This window comes from Rhinopithecus roxellana, chromosome 2 (assembly GCF_007565055.1).
Source record: "Rhinopithecus roxellana isolate Shanxi Qingling chromosome 2, ASM756505v1, whole genome shotgun sequence".
NCBI lineage: Eukaryota > Metazoa > Chordata > Mammalia > Primates > Cercopithecidae > Rhinopithecus > Rhinopithecus roxellana.
This window is the reverse complement of record NC_044550.1, coordinates 119,267,317-119,289,680: the sequence shown is the minus strand read 5'-3', so window position 1 is coordinate 119,289,680 and position 22,364 is coordinate 119,267,317. Positions and strand designations below refer to the sequence as shown.

The window sequence follows — 22,364 nt, the reverse complement described above, 5'->3', positions numbered from 1 at the left end:
TGCTTAGTGAAATCATTTCTACTAAAAAAAATCTGGCTTAGTTGTATCTAGAAATTTTGATATATTGTGCTTTCATTGTAACAACATCAAGTTTTTCTTAATTTTCACCTTTAAACAAATAGTCATTTAGTACATGTTTTTTATTCCAGTTATGCAAGTATATATTAATATATACTAATGTATGGGAACTTGTAGTAACTTACAGTAATTCTATATTGTTATTGGTTTCTAATTTTATAACATGTTGATTCATAAGAGGTTACTGAAACTTCCTCGGTGGTGTATAACATAATCAATTTTTGTAGATGTTTCCATATGGTAAAAACAAAATTAAACGAAGAAACAGTAAGAATTCTCTCTATGATTTGTTCAAATATACTGTGCTTGTATAATCCAGTAAATTGTTGATTTATCTGTTTTTTATGCAGTTCATCCTGCTTTTGCTTAATATATTTAGAAGTTATATAGTTAAATACTTATATTTTCCTAATTATATATCAATTTTTTTTTTTTTTTTTTTTTTTTTTTTTTTTTTTTTTTTTTTTTTTTAGAAAGACTCTCACTCTGTAACCCAGGCTGAGTGCAGTGGTGCCATCTTGGCCCACTGCAACCTCTGCCTCCTGGGTTCAAGCGATTCTCCAGCCTCAGCCACCCGAGTAGCTGGGATTACAGGCCAGTGCCCCCATGGCTGGCTAAGTTTTGTATTTTTAGTAGAGATGGGGTTTCACCATATTGGCTAGGCTGGTCTCAAATACCTGACCTCAAGTGATCCACCTGCCTTGGCCTCCCAAAATGCTGGGATTAAAGGCGTGAGCCACTGTATATTGATTTTTTACCAGCATGCTACTTCAAGTATTTGTGCCTCATAATTTTTTTCTGACATTAATTTTTTTCTGATTAAAATTATTCTGGACTTTTTCAAGGTACATTTCTCACATATACATTTTTTAAAATTTTTCTTTACTAAATTATTATTTTTTTTTTTGCGTGGTACTCTTAGAAAGTGTCTAGTTGTCAACATATTGTTGGATCTTGGTATTTATTAACATCTAGCTTGAGAATCTCTTTTTTTCCTAAGTGAATTTAACCCTTTTATTCTATTTTTGTTCTTTGATATTATCCTTAACTCATACGTTTTTTTTCTCATAATTTCTAATGTAAGTCTTCTCTTAGCCTGGATTTTCCTTGCATAAGCCTCTTCCCCAGTAATTTCTTTTCCTCTAACTAGGAATTCTGTATCATCTATGGTTTCAATTATAAGTCGTAAATATGTACTTTTGAAGGCATAAGACCATTGATAGTTTAGACAAGATAGTCTTTTCTAAGTTAGTTATTCATTGCTAATTTTGTTCTTCTCTTATTCACTTTCTCCTCTGTTTTAACAGTATACCATTAACATTTGCTTATTACCTTTAATTGAATTATTATATTGGCATAAATATAATTTATATCATTATATTTCAGGTAGGCTCTGAAATTCTTGAAAGCAGAGACTTTTTTGCTTCATTTGTTGTTATACCACCCAACATAATATGTGGAATATATTAGGTATTTGGTAAATATTTTTCAATTGATGCCTAAATGAAAGAATATTTCCCAGGCCACTTGGAACAGTCTTGACCATTGACATATACTTATTGAACTTTTACTGAATTTAAGGAAGTTGTACCATTACAAGCCATTAAAGTGTTTGCTTTTAAATTTGTTTCCTTTTTGCCTGCTTCCCATGTCTTAATATTATTGAACATTTTCTTTTCTCCCTTTTTGCAGTCAGATTTCATTGAAAAGTGGACCCTGGGATTCTTACAGCTCTTGCTTTCCAGTAGGTTAAACATTTTTTGCCTACTTTCCAGTGGGTTCCACTGATTTACAATCTTTTATCTTGACATTTTAGCCACTATTTAAAGAGAAAGAAAAAGATAGATATAAATTTTTCTTAAAACATATATATACACACATATATGTAGATTCATATGTATGAATATATATATACACGTATATGCATATGTACGCAGAAATGTAGGTATTTCTTAATATATATGTATGTATTATATATTATATGTGTGTGTGTATATATATGTAATTGTCCTAAAAAAGTTTTAAGAAAAAAAAGTCTTCAGAAGGTTCTACTTTGACTGACATTAGCATCTGCTGTGGGAGTTTAATAAACAAAGTCTCTATGGTGAGCTAAATTAAAATTAATTCCTAATAAGAGCAGGAAGTACTTAATGACTGAAATATTAACCCCTTGAACAACCCACTCGTATTTCTTATAGAGGAATTAAGAAACAAAGGGGAAAAGAAAAGAGACTCTCTTTTCTTATGTTGAGAAATGTTCTGAGAAAGGCAGACACATGAGAGGTCTTACTATGTCAGCTTTTGTGCCCTGCAAAATAGCACCAGTAAGCTTTCCTTACTCAAAACAGGAGCCCAGTGATCTAACCAACCCTCAGGCACTGTACTTTTTCTCATCTTTCTTTAATAAGTAACATTCGTGGAATAAGAGATTTCACTCACTGCTCCCACTTCCTCATCACTCACCTAAAAAAAAAACAAAACCTTTTTAGATTCCAGCTTTGACCATCATTAGTCTAATCACATTTGTCTTTGTTAACAGTAACAGTTGCTTTTTTCAAGCACCTTACAAAACTTTCTTTGCAGCATTTGATTTTGTTACACTGAACTCCTTCACAGTCCTTTCTCTTCTGAGGTTGAACAGTGTTGATTTTAATCTGCCATCCTTGCCTTTGTCTGGAATTTTTTCCAACAACTTCTAAATGCAGGCATTTCTTAAGGGTCTGTTCTTGTTCATGTTTTGTTTTCCTCTACATTCTCCTCTTCAGCTATTTCATCTGATTCCTTGAACCACTCTGTATATGGCTTTTAATAGTTGATCTCACTTTTCACTCCCTCTTTGGCTTTAGACCTAAATTTCCCAGATCTCAAACATATTAAGATGGATTTTATCAATTGTCCCATCAACATTTGTTTCTCATCCCCTGTTCCCTTTCTTCCTCAGTGCTTCTAAACTGATCCCATTTGTCTAAGCTTTTTCGCTCGGACACACAGGAAGTCAGTGACTTCACATCCACTGTGAATCAACCTCTCCTGTTTCTACCTTCCACATAAGTGTGCTTTATCCTACTTTCTGTTCTTTTTGCTGGAAAATTATGAAAACTTCTTAAATAATCTTGGTTCATTTAACTAAAATAATCTTTAAGAGGTACAGCAAGGACCAAACAATTTTCTTGCCCCTTATGTGTTGAACCATTCCTCACACCTATTGATTAATATCCACGCCCCGCCCCCGGACTTAGTAATTAGGGTGCCACTTAGAGGGTCGTGCACATTTGTTAAACTCTGTGCCCTAAATGTACTTAATTTTTCAACGAAGATATACAATCAGCCTGTCCTCAAATTGCCCTTCTTCAATTTCAAAATCGACTCTGCTGCTTCTCCCCACATAGATTGATTGCTGAGTGGCTCCCCAAATTTTAATTTATTTTATTTCCTCTCATTTACGTGAGTACTTTATCCATATGTGTGATAATTATTTAAGAACTACTTATAAAAATAATCAATTTAAATTTTCTGGGGAAGAGTTATCAGAGAAATTCATATTTCCACTTCTTAAGTAAAACCAAATGGGAGAGGGAGGGCGATAGTCACGTTGCCCCACAAAGTTGGTCCGCCATCTAGTGACAACTCCATCACACTACAAGCCTTGTCTTTGACACCTGGAGTCTGAGGATCGGCCTTCAAATTTTCCTCAAGGAATGTGTCAAACAGTCCTTTTATTCCCCCTCGTATAACATACTGTCATAAGAGAAAATATTGCATATTGCTTAATTTTTATATGAGATTAAACACTGTAAACAATTAATTTAGGTCTGATTATATAGATCAGAGAAAGAGTAGGATGTGAAAATTTCACCTGTATTAACATTAATCAGTGAGGCATATGGGTCTACTTTGAAAGAAGAAATTTAGAGGAATACCTGAAAGTTTAAATAAATCTGTGAGAAAGTGTGAGAAATTTAGTCTTCTGAGATAACATACATAACATACCCAGCAGAGTGACATTAAAATAATAAACATTGGTTATCGGAAGCAGCATAAGTTTGGAGGCAGTTTGTCATTGTCACCTTTGTGAATTGGAGCCGAATATTCAATCATTCAACATGACCATTTTCACATTTGAAAACACAGGGATAACAATATCTTTGTTGTCAGTATAAGAAAAATATATATAGATACTTGGTTGATAAGAGGCTCCCAATAAATAAGTGATAGTTTGTTTTTAATGATTGCCATCCTTTTCACTTCTGATGATGTGTATGGAAACATGTATCTAAATTTCAAGCTTTAAAAATCTGTTATTTCTAGATCCTCGATTTGTTTCTTTCTCATAGCGTAGAGTGCATGTATTGGTAGGTGTCATTATTTTCAGCACCTGGTGAAAGGTTATATGCCTATTCAGTAAATATGTGACCAAAATGATTACAAAATAAATTAGCCATCTTAGGCATTCAAAGTTTGTATCTACTATATTGTAAAAGTATTTTAAAAAGTAGGTGGTTCATACTTACAGCTTTCCAGTTGCATTATACATGTTTGTACATCCATGGGAAAATTCTTGAGATCCATTGGACAGGAAAGTGTTAATGTTAATCTGAAAGTGAAAGTAATTTTTTTAAAGGAAATTTATGACATCACATTAATACTCTATTGTACAGGAGAAACAATGTTGCTTTGGTAATGACTAACTCAGATTTAAGTAAAAATTTCTCCAACTTATGTATCTTACTTACTATAAAATAGCCCTTATACACAAATCTGGCTTTGGTGGACTGGGGGTTGGATAGCTTCATATCTTAGGTTGGTGCAAAAGTAATCATGGGTTTTGCCATGAAAAGTGCTGGCAATACAGCAATTACTTTTGCACCAACCTAAATATAAACATTCTGTCATATTTATATATCTATGCGTTTATTTGTTCAGGTAGAAGGGCTGTGGATGTCTAGAAAATGTCTGTATTCCAAGACAACACCCTCCAAAGAGAAATTTGAGACTGGATCCTATAAAATTAATGCCAAACGTCAAAAGATATCTTTTCTTGCAAATCACATGCAATACTCGAGAGGCACTGGAGTTCTAAACGTGGAAAAGCAGCGTGGAGAGGAGCAATCATATGTAACTTTCAGTTATCATTCTAACGACCCTGACGTTGTCAGTGAACATCCAGCAGTGTATTTAGCAAAGTGAATCTGGAGGACTTAAAAAGTTCAGCCTCACGTTCCCTGGTGTGGGATAAGGGAATCATTAGGGTCAGGAAATAGCCCTTTAGAATATTCATGATCTGATTCTATGCTCATCAAATAAACTTCTGATTTGGCTTCACATGAAGGATAACCTAGATGCTGTATACCAGTATTCTGCTCGTTGGAAAGGCTCTCCTCCAACTTCCAGAGAGAATTAGTATGTTGATATTCCAGAAAATTCATCACCTTTGAATACTTTTTGCTGGAAAAGCATTCTACCCCGATCTCTTCAGGGTAGTTTTTGTAGTTCCTAGACCTGAGAAAGAGCTGGTGGGAACCACTCAAGTTTGTTCAAATGAAGTTCTTTTCTGAGAACTCTTCAGCAAGCCTCTTGTATTGAGAATATTCCCATTGAAATTCATTGTATTCATGAGCACCCTAGGTGGATTAGTTTACTTAAACTTCCTGACCCTAGGCAGATTACTTCAAATCCCCTATTTTGCAGTTTTCTCATCTTTAAAACGAAGATAACAATAGTACGTACTCCAGAGAGTTGCTATGAGCAGTACATGAGTTAACACACATAAGTGCTTAGACAAGTGCTTAAGCCATAGCAAACACTCAACAAACAGTGGTTATTAGTGATTATTAGTATATTCAACCACTCCTAGACCCCTTCATTTACTCATCCCCCAAATTCTATAGTGTGGGCACAAAGATGACTAAATTAAATTACATATTAAGAACTATTTAGCCAGGTGTGGTGTCTTACGCCTGTAATTCCAGAGCTTTGGGAGGCTAAGACAGGAGGTTTGCTTGAACCCAGTAGTTTGAGATCATCCTGGGCAACATAAAAATACTCCATCTCTACAAAAATATATATATATTTTAAATTAGCCAGGTGTGGCATGTGCACCTGCAATCCTGGCTACTCAGGAAGCTGAGGCAAGAGTATGACTTGAGCCCAGGAGGTTGAGGCTGCAGTGAGCTAGGATCACACTGCTGAACTCTAGCCGGGGTGACAGAGCAAGACCTTGTCTCTTAACAAAAAAAAAAAAGGAAAGGAAGGCAGGCAGGAAGGAAGGGAGGAAGGAAAAGGAAGGAAGGGAGGAAGGGAAGGAGGGAGGGAGGGAGAGAGAGAAAGAAAGAAAAAGAAAGAAAGAAGAAAAAAGAAAGAAAGGAGGGAGGAAAGAAAGAAGAAGGAGGAAGGACGGAAAAAGAAAGAAGAAAGGAAGAAAAAAGAACTGTTTAAGCTTTAACAAAAAACAGCCCGCAGGTCTACTAAATACAACCACATTCTTCAAGCTGACACTTTTATGTAGACCATAGACATAAAGTTAGAATGATGTATATTCTATAGAGATTATGCTTGGTGAGCTAGTTTCAATTAACATAATTTGGGACACATAAATGGACAGACAGTGAAGCTGCTGAATTTTTAAGAGTCTTAGGAGGATAACCTGCTAATTCATTCGAGTCAGAGTCCATAACACACTAGAATAATTCATAGAGTTCAATATTCAAAAGGGATTTTTCTCCTGGCCCAGCTAGGTTAAGTATGATTGTGTAAATTTACAAAGTTCTCTCTTAAAAAGGCAATTGTAAAATTAGGTAGACACAATGTTCTTTGCCTTGTGAAAGGGCTTATTAGAAGTGTATGCACACATACATTTTGAAGGTACACACATTAATTTTCCATATATCCAAGGCTCTCAGACAGCCAGTTTCAAACGCTGACTTGCAAAATTAATTCTGTGACCTTTTGTTTGGAAGTAAATAGCATTCTCAGAATCTTTTCCACGCTCTCACCATGCATGTGATGTCAAATTCATATCCTGGCTATTCTTCTGGCATAAAAAAAGAGACATTACATAATTCTAAAAAAATAGCACTTGAAAGGAATTATTTGGCAAAGAAAAACACAGCTTGTAGGACTTCTGTCATAAATCATATCCTGAAAAAAATCTATTCATCGACTTTTCTTTCTTTTTGTTTAAGGTACAACACAATTGCTCCTTTCACAGCATATTGAAAAACATGTGTCAACTTGGTGGGTATGATACTGAATTTCTTTATCAAAACACTATGTATAAAGATATGTCTTGACCACATCAAAAGAAAACTAAATCAAGAGGCAATTAATCACATTCTACTGTTTTGGCAATGAATGTTTACTTGTGTAAGAGGGACACTAAGTTCTCTTTCTGAGACAAGATACGTAACAGGATATGGTGTTTCTTCTTTTCCTTTAAGAAGTCTTGGGAAAGACTTTTAACATTAGTACTTTGTGAAACAGTAATGTTTAAAAAGCTGATAATAATCTGTGACAAACAATTGACCTCATTAAAATTCAATTATTGCACATTTTTGAACAAGCATTGTTTAATGTGTCTATCTCAACCACTAGTTGAATTAAAAAATGTTTGCTGACTCTATTACAGACTTTGTATATAAATGAGTATTTTTATTAGATCCTAATGTTTCTGTTTAGTGTCATAAAAACAATGAACTCAATTAGCAATTTAATCAGTTTTAATCTATATTATCTGTAATATCATATTAGATAACATATCTATTAGACAATGTTTACTGTGCAGTAGACAGTATTTTAAGCACTTTATAAATGTTAACTCATTTACTCGGCACTACAAATTTCCAAGAATAGGTAAATGATATTACCCTGTTTTAAAGATGAGGAAACATAGAGGTTAAGTAACTCACCTGACATTTACACAGCAAAAATTGTTACAGCTGAATTTGCAGCCCTGGGGTTCTAGTTCTAGATTTCGTGCTTTTAACCTTTAAGTATACTGCCTCTCAAAAGCATTGAAGCATTTTCATTAAAATGAGTTCTGTAATTAATATGACATCTTAAATTTTGTATTTCTTATAATATAAGAAATTATACATTGCATGCACATATCAGTTATTAAATTTAAAGTAAAACATGTATAAATAATTTTTATAAAAACCTGCATAAATAGTTCTTCCAAAAGAAATCAGAGAAATGTAGTTAAACTATAGAAAATATAAGGGTATCCCCAGCAATTTGATATATTTGAATGATTTGGTATATCATTATGAATGATTTTGTAAGGAGTAAATCACTCTTAGGAGAGATTAGATTGCTGGAGCACTAGAAGGGAGATTAGAATCAGCTTCTGTAACCTACTTCTGGAGTTTAATTGTCATCGGATCGTAGAGACCATCATTAACTCAACAATCCATCACCAAAGCAATCACAGTATTGTTGATGGTTTCTTTATGAAGCTATGGACCACTTCAGAAAAACATACATAATTACATGTATGCCAAATTCTTCTGATGACATTTATTTTATAGCATTGTAAATTGATTTCCCTTGAATAAATAGCACTTAAAAAAGCAACTGTCAAAAAAAGTTTGCTTTCTTATTTAAAAATTAATGGCTGTCAATGTCAAAAAATACCTATTATCATACAAGTAAACTTTAGTTATTTTCACAAATTTCACAGTTACTCTATTTAGCTTAAATAAAAATTAAAATTATATCATGATCTTTGTCAAGTTGCTGTGCATAGCATCTTTAACATACATTTTCTTCCCATGATTTGATTTTTAATGCAAGAATGCTTCTGTACTATGAGTAGAAAATTTGGGTTTGTTAGTAATATTAGTAAAGTAAGAAAGTATATCATATTTAACTGCCTATGATGTGATTCCATTTTTCTGTGGTAAAGATATTACCATTTTCATTTTACAAGTGAAAAAATTGAGACTGAGACATGTTAACTTGAGAGTCCATATGGTATTGGTTTATGGATTCTGGAAAAAAACAGAATGTATACTTTTCTTAAAAGGTAAAAATAATAACTTTAGTGACTATTGTATATCTGGCACTATGCTGGGTGCTTTATTTAATGTATTTTAATACATTATTTCAGGCTCAAGGTAATTAGTATTGCCACTGCCATGTATCTAAGAAGAAATGAGCCTTTTAGAAGTAAAGAGACTTAACCCAAATCACAGCTAGTCAATAGCAGACCCTCGATCTGGGCTGGGAGATATGTTTCTCCTTGATCCTCTTGTGCTCCTATAACTCCTCTAGCTTGTATACCAAGACCACAAAGCTCTGATCATTCTTTTATCTGAGCCATTTTCCAGGGTTGTTTATGCAGCTGATAATTTGGAGAGATGAGAATATCTTCCACTTGGACAAAGAGAAGGCTTGCTTACAGCTTGCTATAAAAGTAGTGGGTTCCCAAAGTCAGTGGTAGAAAGTTAAATGTACATGGAGTATCATATCAGGGAAATCAACTCTTGTTTTTCCTTTATGAGAATTAATAGACAATTTCAAATATTTTAAAATTCAAGCATGATATTACAGCAACTTAAGTATGTGAATGTGAGTGGTAGACAAATAGCTAAACAAAGGTTACTTCTCTGACAAGCCAGAACTGGGGGTAAGGATGGGCAGGGCAAAAGTACAACTGTTTTTCATATGTTTTATAGAATTGTGTGAACTTTTTTTTTTTTTTTTTTTTTTTTGAGATGGAGTCTTGCTCTGTCATCAGGCTGGAGTGCAGTGGTGTGATCTTGGTTCACTGCAACCTCTGCCTCCCTTGTTCAAGCGATTCTCCTGCCTCAGTCTCCCGAGTAGCTGGGATTACAGGCATGTGCCAACATGTCCAGTTAATTTTTGTATTTTTAGTAGAGATGGGGTTTCACCGTGTTGGCCAGGATGGTCTCCATCTCCTGACCTCGTGATCTTCCCGCCTCAGCCTCCCAAAGTGAGAGCTGTGTGAACTTTTAAGTGACATTCATGAATTATATAAACATTTGTGGTTAAATTAATATTCAGTGTTTACATGTTATAGATGTATAATTCTTGTTCATGATTAAGCTTGCTAGTTTATTATAGTTGTTTTATAACTTTTTGTTATATATAACATATATATACACACATATATAAACACACAAATATAGGTAATAATTATGTTATATATTTCATAAAATTTTAAATATATTTAAGAATGAGGCACTAAAAACTACCTGGAGCTCAGTTAGTAGCAGATGGCTCATTGAGTAATGGTCTTAACTGTAGGATAGTAATGTGGCTGCTCAGAGATTCTCCAAGTGCCAGAATGTAGATCTTTTCTCTTAGGCAAGTTAGTTTTCCAGATACATATATATCTATATATCTAAGACAGATATAAATGTCATACAACAGGAAAAAACAATGTGTGTATATATATGTGTGTGTGTATATATACATATATGTATATGAAAAATACATGTGAGTGTATATATGTACATATGTGTATATATAAAATATATGTATTATATATATTATATATTAATATTATATTTATATATGTATCATATATTATATATTATATATATATGGAAACTAACTTGCCTAAGAGAAAAGATCTATAGATTCTGGCATTTGGAGAACCTCTGGACCACCATATTATCTATACCTGTATCTACATGTATAATCTATCTCTATATCTATCTATATCTATCATCTGTATTCTTGTCTACTGCTCAGTGGAAAAAGTTTAAGTTTGCCTTTCAGCATTTTAGGGCCAGCAAGGGGTCCTGTCATTCCGATTTTCTTGGTATGATGCCTCATGACAGGTACCAGTTGTGCCTGGAACCCCTATGCCTAAAGCTCTTGAAAGTGCCTCTCCAGCATCTTCTGACCTCTTGCTCCCTTCTGAGTTCAAAATGTAAAAAGGCCAGTCTCTAACCTGAGTGCATGGGAAGGAAATCAGGAAGAGAGGGTCCACTTTTCCTACAAAGCTTAAATAAATTATACTCCTTTTAGATCTCTTCTGGCCTCTACTTTCTGAAGTCCCAGGTGCCTTACATTCCTAAAAATTTGAAAATATTAATTATTCTCTCCCTTTTGAATTCCCCAACATTGACTTAGGTTTCCACTATCTCTGTTTAAGTCAGTTTTCACAACTGCATTCATTTTTAAGTTTCCAAAATATGTTATCACTCATCTGTTGCTGTTTTTTCCCCAATACTTTCATCCTCCTGTGTGTTAATGACACTTTTATTCTTTATTCCGTTTATTTCCTTGTTTTAATGGGGTTTCAGAGGAAATACAGATAAATGTGGAAGTTCAATTAGTCGTCTTTGCAAGGACCTGCTGCTTCTTTCTTTAAAAAAAGCAGGAAAGCCAGATCTCTCATGAAACATCACAGATGCTCCATTTGTAAATTCAACAAGATTTTTTCTTTTTCTAGCACAATTTTTGTTAACAAAGAAACTGAAGATTTGAAGCATTTAAAGATTTCAAAGTCCTGTGAGATTTCCAAAAACAACTCAGAAAAAATGAATTTTTTCTTTGATTGTGCGAGCCAGGATATAGCAAACAAAAACTAGGAGCTGAGAAACCATCTGTTTCATTTGAATTCATACTGAAAGACAAAAGATGCATTTCTAAATTATTTCATACCTTTCTTCAAAATATTAGAAGAAATGTGAGCAATTCATAATGGATGATGTCATTTATAAGAGACATAATTCCAGTTTTATTCCAATACTTTAAGACAGAAAATACTTGAACATTTCCAAGGGACATAGTAGCAAGTTCTCATTAATTGTATTTAAATTATTTAACTTTTCAATACAATAATTTAGTATTTTTTAACATAATTCATTTGAATTGGCACAGTTAAGGGTTTTAGTACAACTATCATCTTGAAATCTTCTTAATAACAAGATCTATCCTATTTGACAAATTTTTAGGATGGACAGAGTTAAGCACGTTCGGCTTTGATGTCATATTGTTAGCAAGAAGACCCTCACACAAAAAGTAGTCTAGCTTTTATATTGTAGTTTGCTCAATGATCAGGGAAATACTAAAAGCTCAGTAGTATGTTCGTTATGTTGACATTGTCCAACTCCAATAAGACTCAAAATAAACAAATAAATATTGATAATCTTGTAAGATACGTTACATACAAACACACACAACTTCAATAAATAATCTAGACATTCTATCTTTGCAAAGTGACTATTCCATGCTACCTGGTGATGTATTTTTGCAACCTATGCGACCCCAAATCTGTCTGAAGTGAAACAGTACTTCAAAATATAATTAAAAATAAAATGACACCTTTTGCAAAAATAGTTTTTAACTTAGCAGGAAGGAATGAAACTTATTTGACTTATACCCTGTCATGGGTCCCCTGATAACATTCATGAACCCACAGCACAGAAGAGTGAAGAATCATGACCTCATGCTCAGAGACTTTATAATTTAAAATATATGTATTTAATTCATAAGTAATACATAACTTGTTATGAAAAATTCAAACAACATAAAATTGCATATAGCAAAATGTACAGTTCCCCTTTATTCCTGCCCAAATTCCACTATTCCTATTCATTCCCAAATTGTTTGGGGTTCGTGTAAACTTCTTGTATAGATTTATATGTATGTATATTTTTACATACATAGTTATGCATATATGTATTTGTGTGTGTGTGTGTGTGTGTATGCCTTAAATAAAAATATACAAAACATTTTTCTTGAACTGAAATATATCATGTAGGCTTACATTCAAGTCTATCTCCTGAAAGTTATTTCATAATATGGGGTTATCACTGTGTTCAGTCATGTTCTTAATAGTGAACATATAAAGGCCATTTTTGTTGCTATTTCAGTGTTTCAGTGGGTCTCTTTGTAAAGGTATCTTATCTACACATACGTATGTAATTTAGATTCCTAGAAACAGAAATGCTGAATTGAAGGATAAATGAGTTTCATATTTTTATGTATCTTGACAAATCATCTTCCCAGTTAACGTCAAGTCATGTGACCACAGAAAGGATATTAGACAACTTGAGATCTTCCCGGTCTTGTTAACTTCTGTCAATGCATTTATAAAAAATGTTTACTCATTTGTTTCTTTCATTTTCCCCTTACATCTGTCTTATAATTTTTGCTAGAATTGTCAAATATAATTTAGGAAACTCAAAATGAGTAGGAAAGTCTATTGTATTCACTCATATTTTTGCTTCCTGTGTCCTTTTTTCCTTCTTGATATTCATATGCTCCTTCTTTTATCATTTTCTTTTTTTCAGAAAGCTTCTTTGGCCATAATTTCCAGGTAGATTCACTTGTGATTAATTCTCTGTTTTCCTTTATCCAATAATGTTTTGATTTCCCCTTTATTCCCAAAGGATATCTTCCTGGGTACAAGATTCTCAGATGAGAGTTCCTTCCTTTCAGCACCTAAAAAAATATTTGTAGCTTCTTTCGGGCTTCAATGACATCTAAAAAAATCTACTCTCATTCTAATTGTTTTGCCTTCATAAGACAATATTGATTTCTGGATGCTTTCAGGATTTGTATTTAGTTTTCAGAAGTTTATGGATTATGTGTCTTCATACGGACATCTTTGGATTTATCATGTTTGGGAATTCAACTTCTTGAATCTGTAGTCTCATGCCATTTGCAAAATTTATTAACATTTCAGCCATTATTTTCTCTAGTTTTTTAAGCTTCATACCCTTTCCCCCCTCTATCTGACACTCTGATGACATGAATGTTAGATCATTTGTTGTAATCTCACAGATCACTGAGGCTATTTCCCAGGACCCACCACCAATCTATTCATTCTCTGTTGCTCACATTGAGTAATTTTTGTTGTTCTGTTTTATGATTCACTGATTCTCTTTTCTATCTTCTCCATTTTTTTGTTGTTCCACCCATACACTGAGTTTTCATTTCAATTACTGTATTTTTAGGTCTAAAATTTTGATTTGGTTTCACTTTATAGCTTCTATTTCTTTGCTGAGGCTTTCTAATTTCTCATTTGTTTCAAGCATATGTGTAATTGCTCACTGAAGCAAATTTATCATGGCTACTTTAAAGTCTTTGCCAGATACCTAACATTTTTGTCTTTTCCTTTGAGATAGAGACGTGCTCTGTTACCCAGGCTCGAGTGCAGTGGTGCAATCTGGACTCACTGCAACCTCTGCCTCTTAGGCTCAAGAGATCCTCCCACTGTTAGTTTTTCTAGTCGCTTGGAACACAGGTGGATGTCACCTTGCCCAGCTAATTTTTTTTTTTTTTTTTTTTTTTTTTTTTTTTTTTTTTTTTTGTAGAGACAGGGTTTTATCATGTTGCCTGGGCTGGTCTCAAACTCTTGGGCTCAAGCGATCTGCCTGCCTCAGCCTCCCAAAGTGCTGGGATTACAGGGTGTGAGCCAACACTCCTGGCCTCATCTTTGCCATTTTGATGTTGCCATCAGTTGATTGTCTTTTCCCATAATTATTGAACATTTATGGTTCTTTGTCTGATTTCTGGTTCTTTGTATGATGAATGTTTCTTGGTTGAAGCCTAGATATACAAATATTATTTTATTAGCGCCTGGCTCTTATTTAAATTTTTTTGGTTTTCTCTGACATTACTCTGCTTTGTCAAGAGAAGGTGCTATGTTGTGTCTGTTTCCTAATCACTCTCTATACAGGCCTGTGAGGGGACAGGCTTCTCCTTATTGCTGGATGTCCCACCTGTAAGCATGATGTCCACTGACACTATGGTGGGAGTGGCCTCATAACTGCTAAGTGATGTTGAAAATATTGACTGTCCTCTAAGTCTTCTCTAAAACCACCCCAGCAGGGAGGGAGGATATGCCTTGTTTCTGCAGGGAAAGGGTAGAATTCCTGGCTCTCTGTGTGGTCTTCCTGGTACTGTGAGGTATGAGGCTCACTATAGGATGGTGGGGCATGAAAATCCAGTTCATTGTTTGTGCTTTCCTGACACCATCTTGAGTTAGGTGTGATGGTATCTCAATACCAGCTCGTAAGACTGGAAGTCTGGGCTCTCCATTTGGGCTTGGCTGTCTTAAGTGGGGTTGCATTTCTTCCTGCGGTGTTGGGCTGGAGTAGAGCAGTTGTCTAAAGCTTTTCTGTCTTGCTAGGCTTCCCCTTTCCTAACCTCTAGAGAATGTTAGATTTGCTAGAGAAATTTGGCTTTTGTTGGGACTTTGTTTTTTGTCTGTACCCGCTGATATTACCATGTTGCCAGTTTCTTCATCTTCAAGTCTAGGGTATATGAAGCAAAAGGAAAATCCTGGGAATTCACCTCCACATTGTTTCTCAGGTTCCAAGGTCCTTACTCAGCCTGTGCTTATGTCCAGCACTGGGCATCTCCTTAAGTTTGTTATACATACTGTGTCCAGGGTTTTTAGTTGTACTTAGCAAGTAGAATAGAAAAAAGTATGTCTGTTTCATCTTCCTAGAAGTGAGATTCTTACTATCTTTTGATATCTATCTAGCAGTGGGGTGAGGGAGGGGGGAGATTTTTGGTAATTTTTTTAAAAGGTGCAATATTTTCTTGCATAGACCTGGAATTCACCATTAATTTATTCATTCATATGAAAATATAGGGCTTATTTGTGGTGGAACCTGAAATCTTCCCTTGTGTCATATGCAGCAGTTAATCACTCAAGATTATATTACTATATATTAGTTGTTTTTCAGAATTCTGATGAAAGGATCTATTCACAATAGAGTGATGTCACCCTGTCACTTTTAGAAATCAAATCAATAAATGTATGGAAAAGAAATCTGTTCACATGAAATAGGTAAATGTGAAAAGCAGACATAGTACATTGGGATGCAGAGATGAAGAGTAGACATGGAGTAAAGCATTATTTATAAAACCACTTTGCAGAAGAAAATTTTCAAAATCAGTAAGCTGTTAAGATTACATTTTAGAATCCTGCTATTTTATCCCTGATATTGGGTATATGAACTCCAAATCAAATGCCCCCATTCCTGATGAGAAGAAAAGTTTACAAAAGAGAAGATAAGAGAGAGATAAAATAGAATGAATTAAATTTTAAGCCTAAGACCTCAATATTAAGCCTACCTTGATGCCTTTTAAAACATGTTACTGGAGATAAAAGTATTTAAATATTTGGCTCTTGCTAGAAGTATAACATATTCTCCCTCTCCTAAGAAGCATAACATGAATTCTGTTCTTATGTCCTGTTCTTCACAATTGAACAAAATTAGAAAAACAATTATGGAAATTTTTAAAATAATCACTTCATTTTAGAAGATTTTTTTCAGATGTGACAAAAATCATCAAGTATATCCTGTAAGTAGCTATTTACTGACTCTAAATTTCTTTCATATTTAATGAACTGCTGAAGTTAGATGTATCCTAGAGTTCAACTGTCAAATTTTTTTTATTAGTGTTTATGGTTTGGTATTAATTATTATTCAATATTGATATTATTTTTTAAATGCTATATGCTCTCTTGATAAGTCAATAATGAGGAACATAAATGTAAATAAGATCTTTTCTAGGGATCATGATAAAGGTTTTGTCATCCACTTTCACATAATATAGTGATTGTTTTCTTTCCTGCCTTGTTCAAAGTTTATCAACAAATCACCACTTTGCAGCATGTTAGAAAGGAGAAAATTGAACCGCTAAGGCAAAAATGCAAAAGAATGACCAGAGAAGCTCAAGGATATTTTAACAAAACATGTACCAGAAAAATAATCTATGTAAAATGGATCTCAGATGAGCAAACCTAAACATTTCTTAACGTATACAGATTTGCAGAAGACACATATACATAAAAATATTATCACAATGTATGATTCTGATGCCTTTCACTTTGCCTTTAAGATTCCTGACAACCTGGCTGATACTAAGAATCACCAGGACCGTTTGTTTAAAAAGTGGATTTCCAAGAATTATTTATATAGTTCCTGAATCTGGGACTTGGGTCTGTTACTGTTGATCAGACATATTTGGGAAAGGGTATATTAGAGAAACTGAAGTGCAACAATGATAGCACTTGCTCAAAAATTTCAAAACTGTCACCAAACCAACCAACCAACCAACAAAACATGATATTCTATTTCACTGAAATCGGCAATTTAAGTCTACGACTCACCTTATTGAATAAAGAACATTTCCATTTTTGAAAATTCTTAGCAGTTTGTTGTCTGTAGTGACTTCATGAAAGTTGGCACCCTTTTCATTGGCAAAGAACAAATCGGGTTTCCAAATGGAGTCCAACATGGAGGGGTCGAGGTCTAAAGAGTCGTCAGGATACTCACTGTACGCAAGGCGGGGATCATTCCATTTCTGACGAAGAAAGATATTCACTCTGTAATCCTATGATAAAAGAACAAAAGAAAGAAAGAAAGAAAACCCTGCTTTAAAAAGTTTAGAACCCATAGTGTCAATGTGGTGCCAATGCAGGCCCATCAACCGTAGAAAATGTATCCTTCTTGGGGATGGGTTGTATAGTTAATTGAGGAGGCTATACAAGTGTTGGGACAGAGGGAGGATGGAAATCTCTGTACCTTCTTCTTAATTTTGCTGTCAACCTAAAACTCCTCTAAATAATAAAGTCTTATAAAAAAGAGTTTTGGATCTTGTGTACTGTTCTTTGGGTTTTTCTGAATTATAACAGGAATCAGTGACATTCTTGTGTACTTCCATCCCCCAGGATCCTCACTGATTACCACCTAGAAGAGTCATCCTAGTTCTGAGGTTTTGGTCATATGCCTTCAGTGACCTATATGCCTCCAAAGAAAAGACCACAATTTATCATGTTTAAAATTTGTTGTTCCAGTCCAATTTTACTTTCCTGCTTTGTCAGAATAAAATGCTGGAATGCGATTAGACACTTAGAGAAAGACATTTTCATCTTTGCATTTATTTTTAGAATAATTTCTTTTAGTAGATATCCAATAACATCCAGAATATGTTTAGTGAACTTGTCTTAAAAGCTCTCTGTGTTACCATGACCATATACGCTTCTTCACAATGAAAGCACATTTTCTCATGTTTAACATAGCATGTAAGTTCTATGAAATAAGTAATTTAAGAAAAATAAAGCTGATTTTAGAATAATGAAAGAATAATAAAGGACAATTATTGTCAATAACACTTCAAGAAAATTTGGCTAATGAGATTTCCTAATTAGATCTTTCATAGTTAATTTTAAAAGGAGTCAATGATTTCAACCAAATTCTTGCTCACAATTTTGGAGCAATGTGTAGAATGACAAATGTTGACAGCTGAGTATATGTGTAGTGTTTGTACATACACAGTATATGAAAATAAGTACCGCATATGTCTTTATAAATACTTTTTTCTAGATTTTTGAAATGAGCCAATAAAATAAATATAGATCTCATTGTAAGCATGATCAAAGCAAACATTTGAAGACCACTGCATCTGCATGCAAAATAGCTAAGGCTGAAGATACTCATAAGAACTGAAAGTCAGTTTTCATCTATTTTTCTATTTCTTGAATACCAAATTATGAGACATCAGAATGTAGTAACCAGGCAATCACAACGAATGCTTTAATGATATCAGAGCAGGTAGGTTGCTTATGTTATCGGTAGGTCGAAGTCAGAGTTTGTACTGAATGTTACTCATCTGTACATCACCTTGATCAATATTTATGCTCTGAGACTATCTTCTAACTGCAACTAAGGTTACATACCAGAAAATATTTTTTCTGCTTGCTAGCTGCCCCAGGTATCTTCCAAAGTGACAGTGGAGCAGAGTTCACTTCAACTTTTTACCAGAAAGCTAATGATATTGTGGAAATCTCACCTGCCACAAGGATCTACAGAACCTGTAAATGGGGATATGTGAACAAACGTCTACCAGCCTAGAACAGGTCATCTTCTCTTAGCCTGTAGTCCAGGGCACCAGGAAGCACAGCTCCATGGTTGGTGGCTAGTTCTTGTTTCCTTCGCCATTCTCCAGTGTGTGCCCTCAATACCACTAAAGGAATCAGTGATTGACCAAATCAGTCTCTCTCTGCTTTATAGGTAGGAGAAGACTGAACAAGGTGAAGTTATAATCATACCTGCCAGGAAAGATAACTGACTGGTAAAGAATTTACATTTGTACTGATTTATAAGACACATAATCAAGTTGTTTGAAGTATTTTTTGCTGTCACATTTCTTGATTTAGAACTCTCTGCAGCTGTTCACCACACTTAGGCTAAAATAAGAGTACTCTTTAAGTTGCAGTATATGTAATAAAACTGGGTAGAATCTCTTTATCCTTATGTTATTAGTACTAGTGATAAACTTTACAGACACATTTTCAGTTCTTCCGGGAACACTTTTTGCTCCAAATGTGAACTAGAAAAGATGCTAAGTATCTTTCAGTTTCTATTTCTAAGTAATACAAGGAAAAAGCAACAGTCACCTGTCACCAAGACCAAATGTTGTGATGCTCTATACTCATTGTGATGCTCTTTCTGAAATATCTCTATCTCTTAATACATTTAGATTAGGAAAGTAAGAAGCATATGAGGCCACTGGATGCCATTGTGAAAATGTGTAAACAAAGGGGTAAGTAACCTGACCGTCAAAATAGTACCACCCTAAGAGAATTCGTGACAGCATGGAAAATATGATTTTCTGATCTATTGTACTGCATGGTAAGTACAGTTAATAATAATGTATTGTATATTTCAAAATAGCTAAAAGAAGAAATTTTTGACATTCTCACTCCTAAATTATATTAAGAGGTGAGATGATGAATATGTTAATTAGCTTGATTAAATCTTTCTATACTTTGGTTCAGGGCCAGGGTTCAAAGCAACACAAAAATAATGATGTCCTGAAAACCTTAGAAAATAAGATTTTACTACTCCTTACAGTTTTGGTTTTGCTTTGCCTGCAGATTAGCATTGAGATATAAAGTTATTAAATAACCACATTCAGCATTTCAAAAACGGTTTTTTAAGGCTGATTCTTCATAGCCACAGTATCCCATTATACCCAGCAACCAACTATGTTAATGATTTTTGAATTTTGGCCATTTGTGAAAATGTGTAAAGAAAGGGGTAAGTAAACTGACCGTCAAAATAGTACCTCCCTAAGAGAAGTCCTAGTAACTAGACTTGAAATAACTTGCCTGTAATAAAATTCCCTGGAGTGAAGAAGAAAAGGGCCTTGTACAACACATTTTGTATATGGCAAAAGGTTAAATTACATCTCAACATGATGCTACTCAAGGTGACTTGGAGTGAATTAAAAGTTCAAATATGATGGGTAAAAAATTGTTTTAAAAGAAAATTTAGCAGAGTATTTATGTGGCCTTGAGGTAGGGTAAATTATTTTAAAAGCACAATAATATTGATCATAAAATAAAGGTTAATAAATTCTGCGATGTCAGAATTAAGAAATTCTGTTCATCCAAAGGTCACTTAAGGATAATGAAAACATAAATTATACTGCAAGAAGGTATTTGCCACATATACGACTGACAGTTGATTATTAACATGCTTTAAAAGATTTCATAGCGATAACTGAGAAAAAGAGAAAAAAAAATGAGTAGAAAAAATGGCCAAAACAATCACAACATTTTACTAGGGAGGCATTGCAAATATCTAATAAGTATCTGAAAACATGTTCAACCACATTAGTAAACAAAGAAGTGAAAATTAAGATATTAATGAGGTACCATTTTATATTTACTGGGCTGTTAAAAATAAGACTTTTGATGATATCAGAATTTGTCAAAAATACAGGGCAAAATAATGCTTTATACATTGGTGCGAAAAGCATAAAAAGATGGGAAAAAATGGCCAGGTACAGTGGCTCATGCCTTTAATCCCAGCACTTTGGGAGGCCAAGGTGGGTGAATCACGATGTCAAGAGATCGAGACCATCCTGGCCAACATGGTGAAACCCCATCTCTACTAAAAACACAAAAATTAGCTGGGCATGGTGGCGTGTGCCTGTAGTCCCAGCCACTTGGGAGGCTGAAGAAGGAGAGTCAGTTGAACCCAGGAGGCAGAGGTTGTAGTGAGTTGAGATCATGCCACTGCACTCCAGCCTGGTGACAGAGCGAGACTCCGTCTCAAAAATTTAAAAAAAAAAAAAAATGGAAAAATTAACATTGTAACATAAATTTGATGTGTGCATACTCAGGATACAAACATTTTGATTCAAAATACAAAACTTAAAGAAAACTTTGTGTTTGTGCGACTGAGGACATATACAAAAGTATTTATAGCAACACTGTTAGCTCTAACGAAAAACCAAGCCAAACCAAACCAAAACCTAGAACCAACAAATATCCATTGGCAGAAAAATGCATAATAAACTGTGCGATGTCAATAAAATCAAATATCTAGTAATGAAAATAAATTACCACTATTTCCAATGATGAGGATGAATCTTATAAATGTAAAACAGTATAAAGAAAAGAGCAAATGCTGAGGATATAACGTATGGCACCATTTTTGTAAAATTCAAAGCCAAGCAATTTCTCTCTTTCTCTCTCTCTTTATATATATCTTTATGTGTGTGTATGTATGTGTGTATGTATGTGTATGTGTGTATATATGTATACATATCCATCAATATAGAATTATAACCACCAACTTTATGATAGTGATTACCTAGGGAAATGCTGGGGAATGAGACAGTGGATTATACAGGTATTTTTAATATTGGTAATGTTTTAGCTCTAAGTCTAGGTAAAGGATTCAATAATGTTTATGTTATTAAATTATACTTAATCACATATATATTATGTATGTAATTATATACCAAAAGAAATCTTGTTATCATAAGAATCCTTATAGCTGAAAGAGGAGAAAGAGAGTCGGTGCCAAAAACTCAGTGTGATGTGAAACTGACTGGGTATCTGCTGGAGGAAAAGGGTCAAGAAAGAGCCAAAGAATGTGGGCAGCCTCTAGAAGCTATAAAAGCAAAAGAATGGGTTTTCTCTTAGAGCCTCCAGAAGGAACACAGCCCTGTAGACACCTTGAATTTAGGCTGGCAAAACACACTTGCCTCTGACCTCGAGAAGTGTAAGGTAATACATTAGTGTTGTTTAAGCCACTTGCAGTATAAATATTTTTAAAGTTTTCTGTATGTTGTGTTTTTCTGACATCTTAAAAAACCCTTCTGGCTGAGGAGACACTACCTCTCCCAGTGCTAGTCAAATTTCAGAGATAGCAGAGGGCCCAGCCTGGAGCACATCTTGAGTAAACAAACTAGTAAGCTCAGAATCTTCCCTTCTCTATCAGCCGGTGCACCTGGAAGACAGTGTTCCTGTGCCTTAGTCATCTCTGGGCTAG

The 22,364-nt window shown here is 34.3% G+C and overlaps 1 protein-coding gene across 2 annotated transcripts in view; it reads right to left on the bottom strand.

Moving 5' to 3' along the window:
- Positions 1-22,364, bottom strand: part of GLRA3 (glycine receptor alpha 3) — a 176,094-nt gene that overhangs the window by 58,442 nt on the left and 95,288 nt on the right. For both annotated transcript variants that reach the window (XM_030919270.1, XM_030919278.1), the window contains exons 4-5: positions 17,186-17,409; positions 4,590-4,672 (exon numbers count right to left, since the gene is read on the bottom strand). In XM_030919270.1, coding sequence (XP_030775130.1) covers positions 4,590-4,672; positions 17,186-17,409 — 307 coding nt within the window. The remainder of the gene's footprint in view (positions 1-4,589; positions 4,673-17,185; positions 17,410-22,364) is intronic.